The 20,404-nt window shown below is 41.8% G+C and overlaps 1 protein-coding gene across 5 annotated transcripts in view; it reads right to left on the bottom strand.

Annotated features, from left to right (window-relative positions):
- UNK (unk zinc finger) overlaps positions 1-20,183 on the bottom strand; it is a 38,837-nt gene extending 18,654 nt beyond the window's left edge. Inside the window, exons 1-5 of one of the 5 annotated variants that reach the window (XR_012913110.1) lie at positions 19,966-20,086; positions 14,207-14,465; positions 13,740-13,908; positions 13,513-13,615; positions 241-12,747 (exon numbers count right to left, since the gene is read on the bottom strand). Coding sequence is in view for 1 of the 5 variants with exons in the window: in XM_012778839.3 (XP_012634293.1) it covers positions 19,966-20,069 (104 nt within the window). In the remaining 4 variants the exon portion in view is untranslated. Of the gene's footprint in view, positions 1-240; positions 12,748-13,512; positions 13,616-13,739; positions 13,909-14,206; positions 14,466-19,213; positions 19,932-19,965 lie in introns of those variants that run through there. The other 4 variants (XR_012913112.1, XR_012913111.1, XR_012913113.1 and 1 more) reach the window with 4 other exon arrangements.
- Between the last annotated feature and the right edge of the window lie 221 nt (positions 20,184-20,404).

The following is a 20,404-nucleotide window of genomic DNA, read 5'->3' as shown; positions in this document are numbered from 1 at the left end:
TATAAATAGAAAGAAATTAATTGGCCAACTGATATATATATAAAAAAAAATTAGCCGGGCATGGTGGCTCATGCCTGTAGTCCCAGCTACTCGGGAGGCTGAGGCAGAAGGATCGCTCGAGCCTAGGAGTTTGAGGTTGCTGTGAGCTAGGCTGACGCCACGGCACTCACTCTAGCCTGGACAAAAAATGTGAGACTCTGTCTCAAAAAAAAAAAAAAAAAAAAAAAGACTTTAGCCTCCTCCAACAGCTGCTGACTAAACACCAACTATTTAGTCTGGTGTTCCAGGCCCTACATACACATCCTGCACAGGGTACTTTCCCAAACTGTTTCTCTCAATTCGTCTCCATTCCAGTCAGTAAAACTGGAGTCCCTGATGTCTTGCAAACAGACCTTTAACTTTCCTGCCTTTGCTCATGTCCCCTTCCTTACCTGCAGAAATACTTCAAGGCTGAATTCAGTGGTAATGAATCTTTGACGCCGCCAGCTCTATGAATGAAGACTCCCTTGGTTACCTATCTTCTTGTCCTTGTCCTCTTAAGTTTTTATAGCACTTTCTTTTCTCTTGCTTTTTTTTTAGACAGAGTCTTGCTCCATTGCGCTGGCTAGAGTGCTGTGGCATTAGCCTAGCTCACGGCAACCTCAGATTCCTAGTCTCAAGAGATCCTCCTGCTTTAACCACCCAAGTAGCTGGGACCACAGGCATGCACCACCACGCCTGGCTAATTTTTTCTGTTTTTAGTAGAGACCGGGTCTCCCTCTTGCTAAGGTTTCGAACTCCTGAGTTCAAGTGACCCTCCCGCCTAGGCCTCCCAGAGTGCTAGGATTACAGGCGTGAGCCACCATGCCTGGCCTACAGCACTTTTAGACATTTCTTTAGACATATTAATAATGTGTACATTTTTCTGTATTACTAGATTATAAATTTCTTTTTTTTTTGAGACACAGTCTTGCTTTGTTGCCCAGGCTAGAGTGAGTGCTGTGGCGTCAGCCTAACTCACAGCAACCTCAAACTCCTGGGCTCAAGCAATCCTTCTGCCTCAGCCTCCCGAGTAGCTGGGACTACAGACATGCGCCACCATGCCCGGCTAATTTTTTCTCTATATATTAGTTGGCCAATTAATTTCTTTCTCTTTATAGTAGAGATGGGGTCTCGCTCTTGCTCAGGCTGGTTTCGAAATCCTGACCTCAAGCAATCCACCTGCCTTGGCCTCCCAGAGTGCTAAGATTACAGGCGTGAGCCACCGTGCCTGGCCTACAGCACTTTCTTTAGACATATTAATAATGTGTACATTTTTCTGTATCACTAGATTATAAATTTCTTGATGGCAAGTTTCTAAGAACCCAATATAGTCCCTTGACTAAAACAGGGTTGAAAAACGAAGTTTGCCAAATGAAATCAGCAAAGAAATACATCAAGAAATAAAAAAGACAAAAAGGCACACCACCAACACCACAAGGCAACACTACCAACAAGTTCATGATGCCACCACTAGGCAGAGCATGGAGAGGCAGAATCCTAATCCTATTCCTCTGTGAGAAGCACTATAGCGCAGTAACTTGTATCTTAGTATACATGGCTGGACTTGTCCAGCAGAAAAGCCCCTCTTGAGGAAAGGAGCCAAAAGCCCATCTTCAACTGATTATAATCAGATGAGAGAGAATTCTAACCTTTTGTTTAAATCATTAAAGGGACTGTACCATCCTTTACCTAGGAGCCAAAATGTTTGCTCAGAATTTCCCATTCTCCCTCTCCCCTCCCCGCTCCTGCTAACAAGGAAGCAACGCCCAAACGCAGGAGAAAACCACTTAGAAATCACTCTTTTCCACTTTTCATGGATTGAAACAAAACCTAAGTTTTCAGTGGAAATGCACAAGTGTCTCTGTTAAGCTCTAATCCATTTTTCCATTTCAAAGGTCTGAAAGAACAAGATCTAAGACACTAAAAAGGCTGAGACCTGCTGCTCAGTGACAATCTGCTCTCAGGAAATCTAGGAAGTCTGGGTCTAAGCAAGGAGGAAAGATTCACCAGCCACCTGCCCCTTTCAAGATATGGGGAGGAAGCAGGGACACAAAGCTGAATTCTCCACACCCCCATCTCCCAGGATACCCACAATCAAGGATAAAAGCCAGTAAGCACAGACTAGTTTCAAACTAGAATTAACTTGAGGCCTATGTGACCTACGGTGGACAGAATGAGTCAAGAAACCACTAGGGCCCTGAGTAAGTGAAAGCTGTCAGAGAAAGCCAAACCTCAGAGCACCAAGGGGCCGGCAAAGCCAGGAGGGGCACAGTGACCGGTCAGAGTTCCACTTTTGAGAAGCAGTACCTTCACGTATGCCCCACTGGGGGCTGACTTTAAACCAAAAGACATCATGTTAATTATTATATTGATGGCTTATTTATAAATGTAAAAGGTTATTATGAAAGTAACATGACCACTTAAAAAATTTGGAAAATGGAGAAAAAGGCAAATTGCCTTTTGTCCCACCACCCATGGTTAGTTAGCCTTTTGGCACATTTTCTCCCAGTGTTTTTACATAGATATAGTCATGACATATCATATTGCTTGACAAAACTATTAATACTCTTTAAAAACTAATAAAATCACATAAATGCATGCACTCTTTTTAAAAAATCAAATAATACTGATTTTCAATTTATTGGATTATCTTTATTTTCCAAAATTCTAATAAACAGCAAAAGTCAGGCTACATGAAATCTAAATTCAATCACTTGCCCCACTAAACCAACAGTGATAACAAACGAGTAACAATAAATTAGGTAAAATACATCATCCATAATTAAGGAGGTGTTAAATCAAATGTTAAATTGCAACCAGCTCATTTTCCAGCTAATATTTAAATTCTGTCCCAAGTTATCTCATTTAATAATGTATCAGTTTGGGTGCTTCACTCTCTTCTGGGGAGGAGTGTGAGAATTTGAACCCACAATGAATAAACAAAAGTACTAGAAATGACTAGTAGAAAACTAGTAAGTTTAGACGCTACGGAGAGAAAGTAGCATTTTAAACCGTATCTAGTTCCTGCTGCTTCCAGAATTGCTTGGCCTCATGCTGACCTCCTCCCCTCCCTTCAAACAAACTAAACTCTAAAGCAAGGGTCAGAAAATTTTTCCTGTAAAGAACCAGATAGTAAGTATTTTAGACTTTGGGGCCACAAGGCAAAAGTGACAATATTAGGTATAAGAAAGAAAACAAATTTCTACAAATCTTTTATTGGTGAAATTAAAAGTATAAATTGACTTTTTTTGTAATACAGGTCTACCAATAAGAATGGATTTCTTCTTAGGGGAATAACATTTTGCAAAGTTGGGAAATCCCTTTCATCGAAATTGATTACAAATGTTCACCTGTTAATGCTGATTCTGTAATGATTATTTTACATATTTCATCTTTGAAAATGTCTTTTCACATAGGCAGGTACTACAAAATGCTATCATTGCATAAGCCTAAGATTTTACTAATATATATATATATATATATATTTTTTTTTTTTTTTTTAGAGACAGGGTCTCACTCTGTTGCCCAGGCTGAGCTCAAACTCGTGCCCCCAAGTGATTTTCCCACCTCAGCCTCCCAAAGCCCTGGGATTACAGACATGAACCACCATGCCTGGCCACAAGCCACCAATTTTAATTGAGCATATTCATCTTTTGGATGATATATATAGAATTCCATTAGTCTTGATGCTTCTCTTTTAATCACTTCCAATTGAAGGTTTAGTATAAAATCAGTTGCACAGGTAAGTAAATGGCTTTTGAAATGTGGAAATTTCCTTTGCATTCACATCATGATGCAAAACCACTCCTAGAACCTGTTTGCATTTGGAAAAAATGCATCCACAGTAAATGTGTGTAGGAATGGAGAGTTGTCTTTGTTTTCACTTTTGACAGCAGAGAAAAAACACGCGGCAGCTTAGCAGGACATAATGACTTAAACATTAGTGGTCATCAAAATGACTTTATTGCAGCATAGGGTTTACATAAGCGCTATTTTGCTTTGTAATTTTAGGTTGAATTCATTAAGAAACATTACTAAGTCTGTAGCAACAGCTAATTTCTAAAGCCATTCAGCACACAATAATAGTGGATGGGAGCAATTTTTCTCATTCAGAAAAATTTCAATCTCAGACCTAAGCTCAAAAACTTGTAAGAAAACTTTACCACTGCTAAGCCACCAAACTGCTGTGTGGAAGGGCATGTCAGAACATTCAGCATCTTGGCTAGGTATGGTGGCTCACATCTGTAATCCTTGCAGTGTGGGAGGCTACACGGGAAAATTGCCTGAGGTCAGGAATTCGAGACCAGCCAGAGCAAAAGTGAAACCTCCATCTCTACAAAAAAATAGAAAAAATTAGCTGGGCGTGGTGGCAAAAGCCTGTAGTCCCCAGCCACTCAGGAGGCTGAGGCAGGAGGATTCTCTTGAGCCCAGAAGTTTGACGTTGCTGTGAGCTATGAACACGCCACTACACTCTAGCCCTGGGCAACAGAACAAGACCCTGTGTCACAAAAAAAAAAAAAAAAAGAAGAAGAAGAAAAGAATATTCAGCTGACAAGAATTCATGGAATTGATGTCAGTTAAATCTACATGAGTGAGTGAAATTCATCACTAACATTAATAGTGCAATGACACATAATAAATTCAAATGTTTTCTGCAAAGTACCTGTTGATGAATAATGCAACGAATGATCACCTTACATTTTCACAAGCTTTGTAAATTTGTCCAATTAAATCTTTTTCTGCTACACACATTTTTACCATCAACTGTAAAAGATATTAGCCGACAACACTTCGGGTTGTGTTGAATTAGTGTTTTAACTTTTTTGAAAATATTCTCACCTGTAGTTGTTCCAAGCTGACTACTCATAGAGGCTAATTCTTCAGTCACTTCAGACCTGACATTGACTCCATGATTCATAAATAAGCAAAAACTAAAAGTAACAGTATCGTCTGTGGATTCATCAAGAGCCAAGGAGACTACATGAAATCATTTGCCTTCTTCTTAAATTGACTACTCCTGCTATTCCCAATGTCCTCAACATTTGGAGAAACTGTTCCTGCTGAAAGGCTAACACTCAAAACAAATTTGTTTTCTCTGGACACACTTCTTCAGCTGCTGCAATCAAACACAATTTAATTAACTCAGCATCAGTAAATGGCTTTTCTTACTTGACTAACAAATGAGCCTCTCAAACTTACTTCAGTTGTAGCCTCATTTTCATTTTTGTGAAGAAATTCTGTGATAAATATTCGCTTTTAAGTTTTCTAATGTTCCTAACTGTTGCTTTCCTATAAGTTAGGGATACTGTGATGAGTGCTTGGCCTGGTGATGGCTGATTTCAGTCCAGCAATCTTAGGTGCTTTGCCACCGAATTTAACAATAAAATAACCCACACTCCAGTGCCTTAAAAGTACAACATTCCAAGTCCATCTTTTTCCTCCCATTTTGAGAGGTATGCATTGGTAATAAAGAATAAATAAAATGCTGTGGTCTGCAGATACGCACAGCACAGGAAACACTGAGGAGTGCACCAAGCAGCAACCCAAAGTGACTGAATGCCACATATGGTCTCTGTGACAACTAATCAACTCTGCAGCTGTGGCACACAAGTAGCCACAGATGATATGTAAACAAATGAGCATAGGTTCAAATAAAGCTTTACTTATGGACTCCTTCAAGTTCATACAGTTTTCATATATCACGAGATATTCTTTTTCAACCATTAAAAAATGTAAATACTGGGCTGGGCGTGGTGGACCACGCCTGTAATCCTAACACTCCGGGAGGCCGAGGCGGGTGGATTATTTGAGTTCAGGAGTTCCAGACCAGCTTGAGCAAGGGCCAGACCCCGTCTCTACTAAAAATGGAAAGAAATTAGCTGGACAACTAAAAATACGTAGAAAAAAATCAGCCAGGCATGGTGGCACATGCCTGTAGTCCCAGCTACTTGGGAGGCTGAGGCAGAAGGATTGCTTGAGCCCAGGAGTCTGAGATTGCTGTGAGCTAGGCTGATGCCACAGCACTCTAGCCCAGGCAACAGAGCGAGACTCTGTCTCAAAAAAAAAAAAAAAAAAAAAAGTAAAAACTGAGGCCAGGCACAGTGGCTCATGCCTGTACTCCCAGGGGTTTGGGAAGCCGAGGCAAGAGGACCGCTTGAGGCCAGGAGTTTGAGAACAGCCCAGGCAATACAGTGAAACCCCATCTCTACAAAAAATAAGAAAAATTAGCCAGGCATGGTAGGGCACACCTGTAGTCCTAGTTACTTGGAAGGCTGAGATGGGCAGATTGCTTAGGCGTAAGATTTGGAGGCTACAGTGAGTTAAGATTGCACCAATGCACTCAAGACGGGGGAAGAAAGTGAGACCGTGCTTCTAAAAACTAGAAAAAAATAAAATAAAAATAAAAACCATTCTTAGCTCATGGGCTACACACAAGCAGGCAGGAGGCTGGATCTGGCATGCAAGGCCCTAGTTCGCCGATCTCAGGTCTAAAGGGTTGGTATGCCCCAATGCATCACACTTTCAACTCACATCTCCACACGCTTGATCATGCTGTCTCCTGTGTCTAGATTACCCTTTTGGCTTCTCTGCCCTGAGGGTTCCCTAACCCTACCTGCCCCTTCCTCCATGTTCCCCCGCACTGTGTGAATACAGCTGGTACAGTCTTACAGCAGTTGATTCTAACTGCTTTGTACACAGTTGTGTCTATTCACCTCTGTGCCCCTGCTGAGACCTGGCCCACAGCAGGCACTAAGGCATGTGCTGAAGTGGAAAAAAAAAAGCAAAAAGCATCCCAAGCGGTGTAAGCCTGGTACAAAGCAGCTCTGCACTAACCCAGCAAAACATGGAGAAGCAACTCTAACCTCTGACTTACATACCCCTGGCAACTAGGAAATTAGGAAACCAGTAACTACTTTCCACAATGTCTGCTCAGCCTGTTCCTCACCTGAACACTAAAATTGAGATCTTCAGCCTCATAAGCAGAGTAGAAAAGCAACCAGTGGACAGCTGACACTCCCTTTGTAATTGTTGTTAGGAACGTGTGGAGACCACTACAGATGTATTAAATTCCTTTTTCTGTTTCGTCCAACAACTAAAGGGTATTACGATGACTATTTGGCAGAAGCTGGATATGACCTAAAGATGTACTAAGTGAAAGAGAAAAAATAAAAGTATGTACCTTGACTATAATTAGGTAAACTATATGCAGAAAGAAAAACTGGAAGGAAAAACCCATCTATTATTACTGACATTAGGGGTTATCTTACCTTTTCTTTAATTATAATTAATTTAGGATTCAAAACCAAAAACTCGTTAGGAAAGAAATACATGATACTAATGGCAACTTGACAGGGAATCTATCCTGATCCAAAGATAAAGGAAAGGTATGTGTTGCTAGTGAGCCAGAGAGTTCCCTTATGTTAAAAGTAAACTGGCCGGGCGCGGTGGCTCACGCCTGTAATCCTAGCACTCTGGGAGGCCGAGGCGGGCGGATTGCTCAAGGTCAGGAGTTCGAAACCAGCCTGAGCAAGAGCGAGACCCCGTCTCTACTATAAATAGAAAGAAATTAATTGGCCAACTAATATATATAGAAAAAATCAGCCGGGCATGGTGGTGCTCGCCTGTAGTCCCAGCTACTCGGTAGGCTGAGGCAGCAGAATCGCTTGAGCCCAGGAGTCTGAGGTTGCTGTGAGCTAGGCTGACGCCATGGCACTCACTCTAGCCTGGGTAACAAAGTGAGACTGTCTCAAAAAAAAAAAAAAAAGTAAACTGTGTGGTACATCTTCTTGTAAAGTGAATGACTGTCTGAATGTTGTCCTGTCTATGATCTGTAAAATCTGATTTGGACACATCCATCGATTTGAATAGAGGCAAACAGGCAAGGCAATGATGGCCTTTGGAGGACTGCAACAAACCAACGGAGAGAGACGGTAATGCAACACTGGAGCTGCACAGCACTTGGAGAATCCCCAAACGCACAGTGAACAGCAAGATTGGAGCCCAACAAAAGGGGCCACAGACTGAAACAACAGAATCATCTCCCTCCGGATGCCCTTCGCCTGGAGGACGTAGGCCATGAGCTTTAAGCTGGAGGGGTCAGTGAGGAAGCACCTGCTACCGAGGAGCCTGCTGCTTTCCCGGGCCAGTCAACAGTCTCTTCTCACGAGACTTGTGCAGCAGCTAGCAGTCATGCCAACTTGATAGATTTGCCTGTATCCTTAATAAACCACCAGTGTCCATCTTTATTACAGATAGTCTTATAAAACTGAATTTCATCTTTTTCTACAAATATATGCAAACTTTAATGTGGAAAAGGAATGTTAAAATGCAAGAAATGGCTCTAATCTTTTTTCTTTTTTTTTTTTTTGAGGCAGAGTCTCACTCTGTTGCCTGAGCTAGAGTGCCATGGCATCAGCCTAGCTCAGAGCATCCTCAAACTCCTGGGCTCAAGCAATCCTTCTGTCTCAGCCTCCTGAATAGCTGGGACTACAGGCATGTGCCGCCATGCCTGGCTAATTTTTTCTATATTTTTAGTTAACCAATTAATTTATTTCTATTTTTAGAGACGGGGTCTTGCTCTTGCTGGTTCGAATTCCTGACCTTGAGTGATCTGCCCACCTTGGCCTCCCGGAGTGCTAGGATTACAGGCAGCTACCAAACCCGCTGAGAAATGACCCTAATCTTAAACATTCTTTTTTCTCTTTTAATTTTTTTCTGCTTAAACATTATTTTCTGAAATTTAACCATAAGATAGGATTGTGCAACTAACACCAAAGGAAAAGAAAAAAAAAAGTAAACAAACCCAGTCATTGTTGAAGATTATACTGTAGTAGCCAATTGCTCAAATTATATTTATCAGTAATCTACTGTTTTCCATATTAATATTGACCCTACCAGCTACTTATTTTCTTCCCCATGGATATCTTCTAAAACAAAATTTAGTCACAGAGCTCATAGTTCATGGCTTATCAACAATTCTTCACTTTAAGTTTGAGAATATTTTTGTTTTGTTTTTTTGAGACAGGGTCTCACTCTGTCACTCAGGCTAGAGTGCAGTGGCATCATCATAGCTCACTACAGCCTCAAACTCCTGTGCTCAAGCATCCTCCTGCCTCAGCCTCCCAAGTAGCTGGTAGTATGCACCACCATGCCTGGCTAATTTTTCTATAGAAACAGGGTATAGAAAGTGAAAGAGTGAGATGGGGTCTCACTCCTGCTTGGGGTAGTCTCTGACTCAAGCCTCCCACTTTGACCTCCCAAAGTGCTGGGATTACAGGCATGAGCCACCGTGCCCTGCCAAGAATAAAATATTTTTTAATTTCAAAGAGATATTATAAGAGCATACAAGTAGATTAGAATTCTAAATTATTTATCCAAGTATGTATATATTTCTTATAAGCTGCTGAAAATCTTCCCTTATTTTTGAAAAGCTATTAGGTAAACTACTAGCAGTCCTACGTTCAGTATTTACAAGGACATACATACATGTTCTGTATAACACCAAACAAGACCCAGAAACCATACAACTTTGTAACAATAATCACACCAATGGGGGTTACTAAAAAATGGCTTTTACTCAGAATGTTTTATTCTGTGAAAAAAAAAGAAAAAATATAAAAAATGGCTTTTAAAAAAACAAGGCCATTCAGATCTCACAAACTTAAGTATGACTGAAAGAAAAATAATAATAAAAAAAACAAGGCCAAATAAAGCTATAATTGGTGATGAGTAAATATTTAGATGAGTCTGATACAGCACTTCCAAATCTTGGCTTCCAAATCTTCTGAAATGATCCTGATTTAGAATATTCTCTCTGGTAGAAAAAGCAAACTCAGAGAGTATTATTTAGGCAAATAAAGTCAGTGTCTAGTGAATTTCTGAGGTATGAACCTTTAGCCAAGGAGTAAATACAATGAAGCCCCTAGATAGAATGAAACTATCCTATTGCACAGACATACACAGGAACCCACATACAAATGCTACAGGCACTCAAGCAAGTTAGTGCTTTAAAGCGGAGAAGCCTCTCACTGACAATTATTACTATTTTAGCCCACTTTTCACCGGGACTCACTGGGGCTCACCTGTGAGCTATCCTGGTCCTAAGAACTAATAAGAGCCATAAAGGGTACATTGGTATACAACTAATCCTGGGTGTCCCTGGTGCCTTAATTGTCTCCTTGCCAGAAGAAGCCTAGATAGAAGAAGCCTTGGATAGAAGCTATGGATAGAAGAAGCCTAGAGCTTCTTCTGGCAAGCTAGAGACAAATAAGGAGACAAAATTCATGTGAGGGTCACTCACGTCACTGATGCTGCGGATTATGTGAGGAGTACTAAAAACCCTGGTTCATTTTTCCCCAAATTAGAGAATACTTTGACTTTATTCAAAGTTTTTCTGTATGTAGGTGGCCTGAAAAGCCTCCAATTTTTGGAATGTTAGTATGTATATTTAAATTAACATGTTATTTTGCACACTGCTTTCTGTATAACAAAGTATTTGGCCCTATAAGAGCGGGTCAGTTTATTCATTTTTTTTTTTTTTTTTTTTTTTTTTTTGAGACAGAGTCTCACTTTGTTGCCCAGGCTAGAGTGAGTGCCGTGGCGTCAGCCTAGCTCACAGCAACCTCAAACTCCTGGGCTCGAGTGATCCTTCTGCCTCAGCCTCCCGAGTAGCTGGGACTACAGGCATGCGCCACTATGCCCGGCTAATTTTTTTTATATATATATCAGTTGGCCAATTAATTTCTTTCTGTTTATAGTAGAGACGGGGTCTCGCTCTTGCTCAGGCTGGTTTTGAACTCCTGACCTTGAGCAATCCGCCCGCCTCGGCCTCCCAAGAGCTAGGATTACAGGCGTGAGCCACCGCGCCCGGCCTATTCATTTATTTTTTGAGACAGAGTCTCACTCTGTTGCCCAGGCTAAAGTGCTATGGTGTCAGCCTAGCTCATGGCAACCTCAAACTCCTAGGCTCAAGCGATCCTCCTGCCTCAGCCTCCCGAGTAGCTGGGACTACAGGTGTGCACCACACGTCTGGTTTTTTTCTATTTTTAGTTGCCCAGCTCATTTCTTTCTTTTTTCAGTAGAGATGGGGGGGGGGGTCTCACTCTTGCTGAGGCTGGTCTTGAACTCCTGACCTCAAGTGATCTTCCCACCTCTGCCTCCCAGAGTGCTAGTATTACAGACGTGAACCACCACGCCCGACCAGTGGGTCAGTTTAGAATATACATCCATCATGTATGATTCCAGCAATTAGGTAAAGGCTCTACAAAGACTGGATACTAAAGTAAGATCTGAGTGGATGTGGAAGAGAAGAGGGTCCTCTGAAGGCAACACCGACCCACACATACCCTATGAAGTGAAGAATCTATTTTAGTATGGGTGCAGCTAAGAAGGCATTTGGATTAAGGCTGTTGAGGGAGGTAGCAATGCAACTGAAAGCAGTGGCTTGGGGCCTTGCTCAAATATTGGTAAGAACAGTACTTACACTGTACTAAGTGCCAGGTACTGCTTTAAGCAGTTTACACACGTTAACTTATTTAATCCTCATAACAACCCTGTGAGACAGGTACTATTTTTTTTTTTATTTTTTTTTTTTTTGAGGAAGTAATCGCAGATGTGTAGACAGGTACTATTGCTAGTCTCAGGAAACTGATACACAAAGAGGCAAGTCACTTGCCTAAGGTCCCACAACTAGTAAGTGGCCAAGCTGGGCCTTAAACCCAGGTAGTATGACCCTGGAGTCAGTACACTTAACCATCATGCTGCCTATTAACTAAGCTTTTCTTAATTGAGATAAAGGGAAAACAAGAGTAGTAGCAAATAAGCACCAGTGACTCTCTAGAAGCTGTTCAGAATGTGCCAGAGAGAGTTTTTGACAGGCTATGATTACAATACCATAAGATAAGGTACTAAAATAAGGTACCAAAATAAAAACAGAAATGTTAACTCTAACATGCTCTACTAGTTATTTAATATACATTTTATGTATTCATTATAAAGTACTCTTACTTGGATAGTAATATATGTTACTTTATAATTAGGAAATATAAGTCTCTAATTTATATTTAGATAGGTCTGATTTACATAAATCCTAAAGTGGCAGGCCACCAAATGCTTGGCACCTCTTAACAATAAAAGTGACATAAAAAAGATATAGAAAAGTTCTTACCAAAATTAATAAAAGCTTAGATACAGAAACTTTGCATCTAGATGAACATAATAATAAAAAAAAGAGAAAAAGGAAAAAGAAACTACTACTCAAATCTTTTAAGTCATAAGACATCATGCTAAAAGTTTTAATCAACCCTCTTCTTTACAGAACATAACTAACTACCTCTCTTCAGTGGGGGTAGTTTTATGAATAGGCCAAAATTTTATAGGAAGGTGGGACACAGACCTTCCCACTCCTCATCAGAAGTCATTTTGTTAGGACTTATGGTGGCCATATGGTGTTTCAAATGCTAACAGGAAACAAATGAGTCAACTTATGAACATGAAAAGCAAACTGTGAAATAAAGAATAAGGGGAGGAAACAGTTCAATAAGCTCAGATATGACATGATGATACTGTCACAGGCCTTAGTATCTTCTTTATCTCCTAAATAAATTGAGCCACCAACAGGAAAAAAAGGTCACCTCACAGAGAATGCTATGAGATTTTTAAGTTGCTAGACTCCTTTCCATCTTCTCCTCCTCCTCAGCTCTTGATACTGCTGTCAAATTCTACACACTGGCAAAGAAAAAAGGGGTGAAAGTTGAGGGATTTTATAAAGATATAATAGTTTGTTGTGATTACTTGAACTAATATACTATAATCATTGACATCATTTTAAATGCCTAAAACACATGGCCTGTCCTTAAAGAAATGCCCATGTGAACCTTAACACAATCACCACAATACCTGAAGAATGGACTCTAGTACATTTTAGCAAGACAGCCATCTTCTCTTCCGCCTCCCACCCACCCCAGGAAGTAAATACCATTCCTTTTATAAAGGCTTTGGTAAAAATCTGCTTATTCCTTGTAATGACCGTCAAGTTAGAGATAATCTATAAAGTATAAATGCCAACAACTAGGAGTCTCAAACTTCTTTTGAGCATACACTTATCTCAAAAGCACTTCCACAGACTTATGACATGGGGGCAGCATTCACCTAGAATAGATTAGATACATAGGGACCAAGCCATTGAGAAAGCTGGGAGAAGGGCACCAAGTTGTTTTGCAAACCGCAGCCTTTCCCATACTGAACTGATGCTGCTGAGCCTTGGCAATAGGCCATGTGCTCAAAGGCCTCTCTGTCGTAGTAAGGACTCATTTGCACTGTTTTTCTTTTTTTTTAATATTTTAAAAAAGGTGAGATATAATTCAGACAGCATAAAAACTCACCACTTTCAAGTACACATTTCGGTAGTTTTTAGTATATTCACCATGTTATGTAACCATCATCACTATCTAATTCCAGAACATTTCATCACCCCAAAAATAAACACTGTACCTGTTATCCCATGCACTGATTTTACCCAAACTTTCTCCACAGTTATCTCTGTTGCCCAGGCAGGTTTTTTAAGATGACTGGCTGGGGTGAATCTATAGAGCATCTATATGGTAAGAAAACAAGAAAGCTACATTGTCCAGAAGATACTAAACCCAAATTCTTGGCATTTTTAGCAATTAGGCTAACGTAATTTTTATACATTGGCTAAGAATGGCAGAGAAACTTACATTCACATCCATCTTCACATAACACATTAGTGTGCCCCAAATTCATCCAAGATGTTAAAAGAAGGGAAGACAATCTACTAGGATTAGCCATAACTGTCCACAGTTGCAATTTCAAAATATAGAAGATGCATATGGATAGTGGGAAAACCTCCTTTAGTATCAAGCATAGCTGGATTAAAAAAACACAACAACAACAACAACAAAACAAAAAACTTAATCATTAAGCAAATATTGCCCAGTCTGGGAAAATAATCACTAGACCAGTCCACTATTTAAAGTAATGTAGCTTTAAATGCAACCTTACTTTCATCACTCTTCTGACCTAGAGTCTCTCCTAATGAGAACAATAACCTTTAGGCAAAGGTCTGGCAGGAAAGCCTGCAGATGTGTGTTGCTCAGCCTGTTGCAGGGCTCTAATTACTTAAGTGTGCTCATGGCTTCTAAGACACACAGGAAGGAGACCTCACCTTCAGGCATCAGGGTGTTGAGAGCGGGAGGAAGTGTAGGTCCACGAGGGTGTCTTGCTTTTGTGCACTTATCTGGGGTGCTATTTCCAGAGAAGGAGCTCCTTTATAGAATGTGCCCAAGATGGATTTCTCTAAGTTGCTCTCAGAGTTGTCCAGCTGCCCTCACCAATAAGTCACAGTCTTTGTAGGATGATAGAAACCACCAGTCAAAGCAGATGCATATGGATTGTGGGGAAGCCTTCTTTAGTATCTAACATAGCTGGATTAAAACAAAAAAACTTAACCATTAAGCAAATCTCGACTTTAGTTTTATTAATTTAGATTATAGCAAATATCGACTAGGTGTTAAAAGCTTAAGAGTCTACCCTTAGCATGGGCACTTAACACTTATTAATGATGATTTTGTGGGTTTACTTCAAGGCCACAGTAAACCCTTAATTTTTGTCCTGCAAGAAATTAGTTCTACTTGATAAACAAGTAAATAAAATCCAGAAATGTTTATTGGTAATTTAACTTATTCTCACTGAGGTTGCTTAGTAACACTTCCAGTGACTTCTGTTGTGCAATAAGTTGCACTCCAGTGATATATTTACAATTTTATTGCAACTTGCAATAATGACTTAAATACATGTTCATTTCTTGGATTTTTCAAAACACAAACAAATGCAATCAAGTGAAGTTCATGACATATATAATGTACAACTAACAAAATTGCTTCAAAAGAGTTCTCTATGGAAGTACAGCTACAATATCTTTGTTTAATGATGCTCAGGAAACGAGTCTGAAATTAAAATGATGCCTGGATAGATGGGGCTAAAGCATTTATCCTCTGTCTACCTATTAGACATCACCCAGTGGCCAGAAAACTTCAACAAACACTAAACTAGAATTTCATTTTCCTTTAACACCAAGGCATTAAGAAGTCTGAGAATCAACTGTAATTACTACTGTTGAAGGAATGCAAAAATGACCTGTCTTTGAGGCATACCTCCTCTTATAGGGCAAAAAAATAAGGTCAGAAATGTGGATATTTTAGATGGTCGTTTTTTGTGACCTTTCAACTGTACTTTTTTTTTTTTGAGACAGAGTTTCACTTTGTTGCCCAGGCTAGAGTGAGTGCCATGGCATCAGCCTAGCTCACAGCAACCTCAATCTCCTGGGCTCAAGCGATCCTACTGCCTCAGCCTCCCGAGTAGCTGGGACTACAGGCATGCGCCACCACGCCCAGCTAATTTTTTGTGTATATATTTTTAGTTGGTCAATTAATTTCTTTCTATTTTTAGTAGAGACAGGGTCTCACTCAGGCTGGTTTCGAACTCCTGACCTCGAGCAATCCACCTACCTCGGCCTCCCAGAGTGCTAGGATTACAGGCGTGAGCCACCACGCCCTGCCTCAACTATACGTTTTTAATAATATAGTTGTTACACAGTAAAAAGACAAAAGTTAGCTAAACTTGTAGATACATATTGAGTTGTAATTGCTACAAAACTTTCCATTCTTAAATGTTTTTATATAACTCTTGTAATATACAAGACTTATTATAAAGCTGGATGAAATTCATTCTTTGTCAAATGAAAAGACAAATTACCTAGTAAAAGAAGGTTACACAATTCTTTTTTTTTTTTTTTTTTGAGACAGAGTCTCGCTGTATTGCCCAGGCTAGAGTGAGTGCCGTGGCAGCAGCCTAGCTCACAGCAACCTCAAACTCCTGGGCTCAAGCAATCCTCCTGCCTCAGCCTCCTGAGTAGCTGGGACTACAGGCATGTGCCACCATGCCCAGCTAATTTTTTCTCTATATATTAGTTGGCCAATTAATTTCTTTCTATTTGTGGTAGAGACAGGGTCTCGCTCTTGCTCAGGCTGGTTTTGAACTCCTGACCTCGAGCAATCCGCCTGCCTCAGCCTCCCAGAGTGCTAGGATTACAGGCTTGAGCCACCGCGCCCGGCCCACAGTTCTTATATTAGAAGAGTATGAATATACAGAATCATTTTACTCAATGCTAATCAAATACTCCGAGCTCCTATACAACAGAGGATATTCGGACATAACAGTTTTCTAAAAGGACTGGATTCTTTCTTTTGAGACAGAGTCTTACTTCGTTGCCCAGGCTAGAGTGAGTGCCATGGCGTCAGCCTAGCTCACAGCAACCTCAAACTCCTGGGCTCAAGCAATCCTTCTGCCTCAGCCTCCCGAGTAGCTGGGACTACAGGCAAGCACCACCATGCCCGGCTAATTTTTCTATATATATTAGTTGGCCAATTAATTTCTTTCTATTTATAGTAGAGACGGGGTCTTGCTCTTGCTCAGGCTGGTTTCGAACTCCTGACCTCTAGCAATCCACCCGCCTCGGCCTCCCAGAGTGCATGAGCCACTGCGCCCGGCCAGGACTGGATTCTTAAGTGTAGCACAAGTGCCTGCTACACCAGTATGCTGAAAGGATTATTCCAAAGTTTCCCTTTAAAGCAAGATTATTCAAGAGTTTATAAAAAAAAAAATACCAACAAAATAATTTTCCTTCAAACTGTTATGAATAATCCTCTTGGTTTAGGAAAAGGAGGGCTCAAACTTTAAGGCCTTTCACTGAGACACAAGAATAAAGGGCAAGAAAGGGAAACCTGGAAGGTCATTTTTGCTTTGGGTGGATTCAACCATGTTTGCCAAGATTGCCATTAAGATCAATGAGACAGAACTTTCGTACAAATTTCTCTGGGTTTTTTCAACAACTAATTTCAAATAACATCAAGTATAAAAATACACAAAATTAATTAGTTAGGCTGGGCATGGTGGCTCACGCCTGTAATCCTAGCACTCTGGGAGGACGAGTCGGGTGGATCGTTTGAGCTCAGGAGTTTGAGACCAGCCTGAGCAAGAGCAAGACTCCGTCTCTACTAAAAATAGAAAAAAAATTACTTGGACAGCTAAAAATATATAGAAAAAATTAGCTGGGCATGGTGGTGCATGCCTGTAGTCCCAGCTACTCAGGAGGCTGAGGCAGGATTGCTTGAGCCCAGGAGTTTGAGGTTGCTGTGAGCTAGGCTGCTGCCACGGCACTCACTCTAGCCTGAGCAACAAAGTGAGACTCTGTCTCAAAAAAAAAAATTAGTTAATGTATAATAAAGTTTGACAGGTAAAAAATACCAATATTCAAAAGGGGTCTATCTCTGTATTCAGTGAGATCAATGGAATAGATATGGCCATATTCAGATTGAAACAATACTGAAAATTCATGCTGCAAGAGAGAATGAAAAATTGCTAGGCAGCTCAAAATTTTATAGCAAACATTGAAATTAAAATAAAAATGCTCCAGGCCAGGTGCAGTGGCTCATTCCTGTAATCCCAGCACTTTGGGAAGCCAGCCTGGACAACATAAGGAGATATCTCTACAAAAAATAAAAAACTTAGACGGGCATGGTGGCACACGCCTGTAGTCCCAGCTAATTGGGAGGATCAGCCCAGGCAACAGAATGAGTTCTCAAAAATAAATAAATATAGCCGGGCATGGCGGCGCATGCCTGTAGTCCCAGCTACTTGGGAGGCTGAGGCAGGAGGATTGCTTGAGCCCAGGAGTTTGAGGTTGCTGTGAGCTAGGCTGACGCCACGGCACTCACTCTAGCCTAGGCAACAAAGCGAGACTCAGTCTCAAAAAAAAAAAAAAAAAAGAAAAGAAAAATAAATAAATAAATAAACACAACACCAAAACCAAAATGCTCCTGTCCCCTAACTCCCAAAGGCAACAACTTGGTAGGCTGAGGTGGAGGATCCCTTGAACCCAGGAGTTGGAGTCCAGCCTGGGCAATACAGCCAGGCCCTGTTTCTTAAAAAAATAATAATTCAGAGCTGCCAAGTGTACTGGTAACATCATATGTGTCCTCACACTCTCTGCACCTCAGACGGGGGATGACAAAGGGATGAAGTTTTCCAAATCATCACAGCTTCTGAATGCCCATACACCTACCAATGAAGACAACTGATCTCTATTTCTGATTTTTAAAACACATACACGTATAAACAAAGATATAGGAATGCCTACAGTCTCCAATCATCTAATAATCAAGTATGGGCATTTCATCTACTTCTGTGGATTTTAAGGAGGTTCTAAGACACCTCAAGAGCCAAGTCTGAGTACTCTGTACTTACTCAGGGAATGGAAAGACAGATTTTAAACAAATGAGCATCAAGAGGACAATGACTCAGATATTGACATTTACTTGTTTCATCTGTCAATTCCAAAATGATCTGAAAGCCTTTCTAATAGAGTCCATAGTATACTCAATGACAACACGACATAGAAAAATACAGGCTGCTAAAAACAAAACTCTCATTACTCAAAATGTGTTTGGTATTTTACTGGAAACCATAATCCAAACAAACAAAGTTATAAAGAAGTTCCAATTATGTCATGTTTTCAGATTTGCAAATCCAGACCACACTGTTGTGTGACCACATCATTCAACTCCTCAGTATTCTCTGAGGTGAAGACCATCTCACCAAAACAAATGGAAGGACTGCAGAAAGAACTCCAGGAAGAAAGGACCAGCAAAGCAATGGCCGTATTAGAAAAATTACAGTTAACCTGAATGAGACTACAGTCAAGAAGCTTAAAATGATTTCAGCCAACATCAGAGAATCCCACAAAGAAACCAATATACCTCCTATAACCTATGAGCCCCAGTCCTAGAAGTTTCCCAACGTCTCTGTAACAAGCAAGAGGTCCTCCTGTCTACTTTTAGTTCTTTCTACTCCAACGGATGCTTCCTGCTCTTGGTACACTGAACTTAAGGGTTGTTCAACCTCCCAGGTTCCAAAACCTCCAGCAGTTGGGGATCCTTCTACACAGGCACATCACTCAGGAGCCCACGGGGCTGAGAGGCACTCAGAGTATCAGAAAAAGTGGAAACCAATATTCTGCATAACAAGGAGGAACCTCCTCTTATTCCTCTTTCTTTCACAGCACCTAGCTCTAGGTAGTGCTTAATGTGGCTTGAAATGAAATAAAGACAGCGACCTAAACGTAGATACATGAAGATTTCCAGGAAGAGGTTTTTCCATCTTGCTGGACTCTTGCAGTGTCAACATCTGGGGCTCCCACTAATGCCACATTTCGGCCGGGCCTGGGGGGACATAGTCGGACCCCCATCACCCTCGGGGTCCCTTGACTCTCAGGCTGGCTCTGCACAGCCTGCGAGGGGAATGGTCATGGGCACGCACTAACATGATTCCGTCTTCGAATGTTTATCTAAATCGACTGTTTTAAGTGAATTCAAGCACGGGTGGCCCTGCGTGGACAACCTACAGGCCTTAGGGCACAAAAAGCCTCCTGTGCACATTGCATAGTCTCCTGACAGGACTTCACGCTAAGCATCCTTCATAGGTGGTTCTAGGGCTGGCCCCTACGGAACTCGTCTGGGTCGTGTCTTGGACTTCGTGCTGCCCCCAAGGTGCCTAGAACTGTGGTTTTATGGTCCGAGGAAGAACTAGGCCTCGAAGGCCTGGCCTAAGGAGTGTGCACACCGCATCCCAAGCTCCCGCCTTCCCGACTCGGCGGCTGGGGCCGAGTTTCCCGCCCCACGTCAGGACCAGAGGTTGGTGGCAGTTGGAGGCAGTTGGGACCGGCCCCAGCAGGTTGGAACCGGTCTGGGCCGGGCCGGAGGAGGAAAGGGGGGAGGAAGAGGCCGCCTCGCGCTCTCCCTGCGCGCGTGACTCACGCTGGCCGCTGACGTCAGGCGTGCGCGCGCGGCGGGAGGGGGCTCTACGTACGTGTAGTGCTGCGGTTTCTCGGGCTGTGCCTGCAGCACCTGAGCGGTAGCGGCCGGGGGCGCCGAGGAAGCTGCGGAGCCGCCGGGCCCGGGGCCCTTCGACATGGTCCTGTCTTCCTGCCTCTTCGCCGCTCCCCTTTTATTATTCAGTCTGCGCGGTCCGCGCCGAGGGCCCAGTGCGCCTGCGCCGCGCCACGGGAACGTGAAGACCCCCCACACGGCACCAAGGATTGCTGGGAGTTGTGGTCCTGTGTTCGGCTAGAATTTTACCGTCGGCAGAGGATTGCTGGCAAAGCACAGGACCACAATACCCAGGGATCCTTGCAGGCGGTGTCCCGGATGCTGACGGCTCGCGACGGCTTTTGGGAATTGCAGTCCAGTCGCGGTTCTCCTTTTTATCAGCGCGTTTTCAGTTTCATAGGGGAGCTTTTCCTTGAAAT

This window comes from Microcebus murinus, chromosome 18 (genome assembly GCF_040939455.1).
Source record: "Microcebus murinus isolate Inina chromosome 18, M.murinus_Inina_mat1.0, whole genome shotgun sequence".
Classification (NCBI taxonomy): domain Eukaryota; kingdom Metazoa; phylum Chordata; class Mammalia; order Primates; family Cheirogaleidae; genus Microcebus; species Microcebus murinus.
This window is presented reverse-complemented; position numbering and strand designations above follow the sequence as displayed.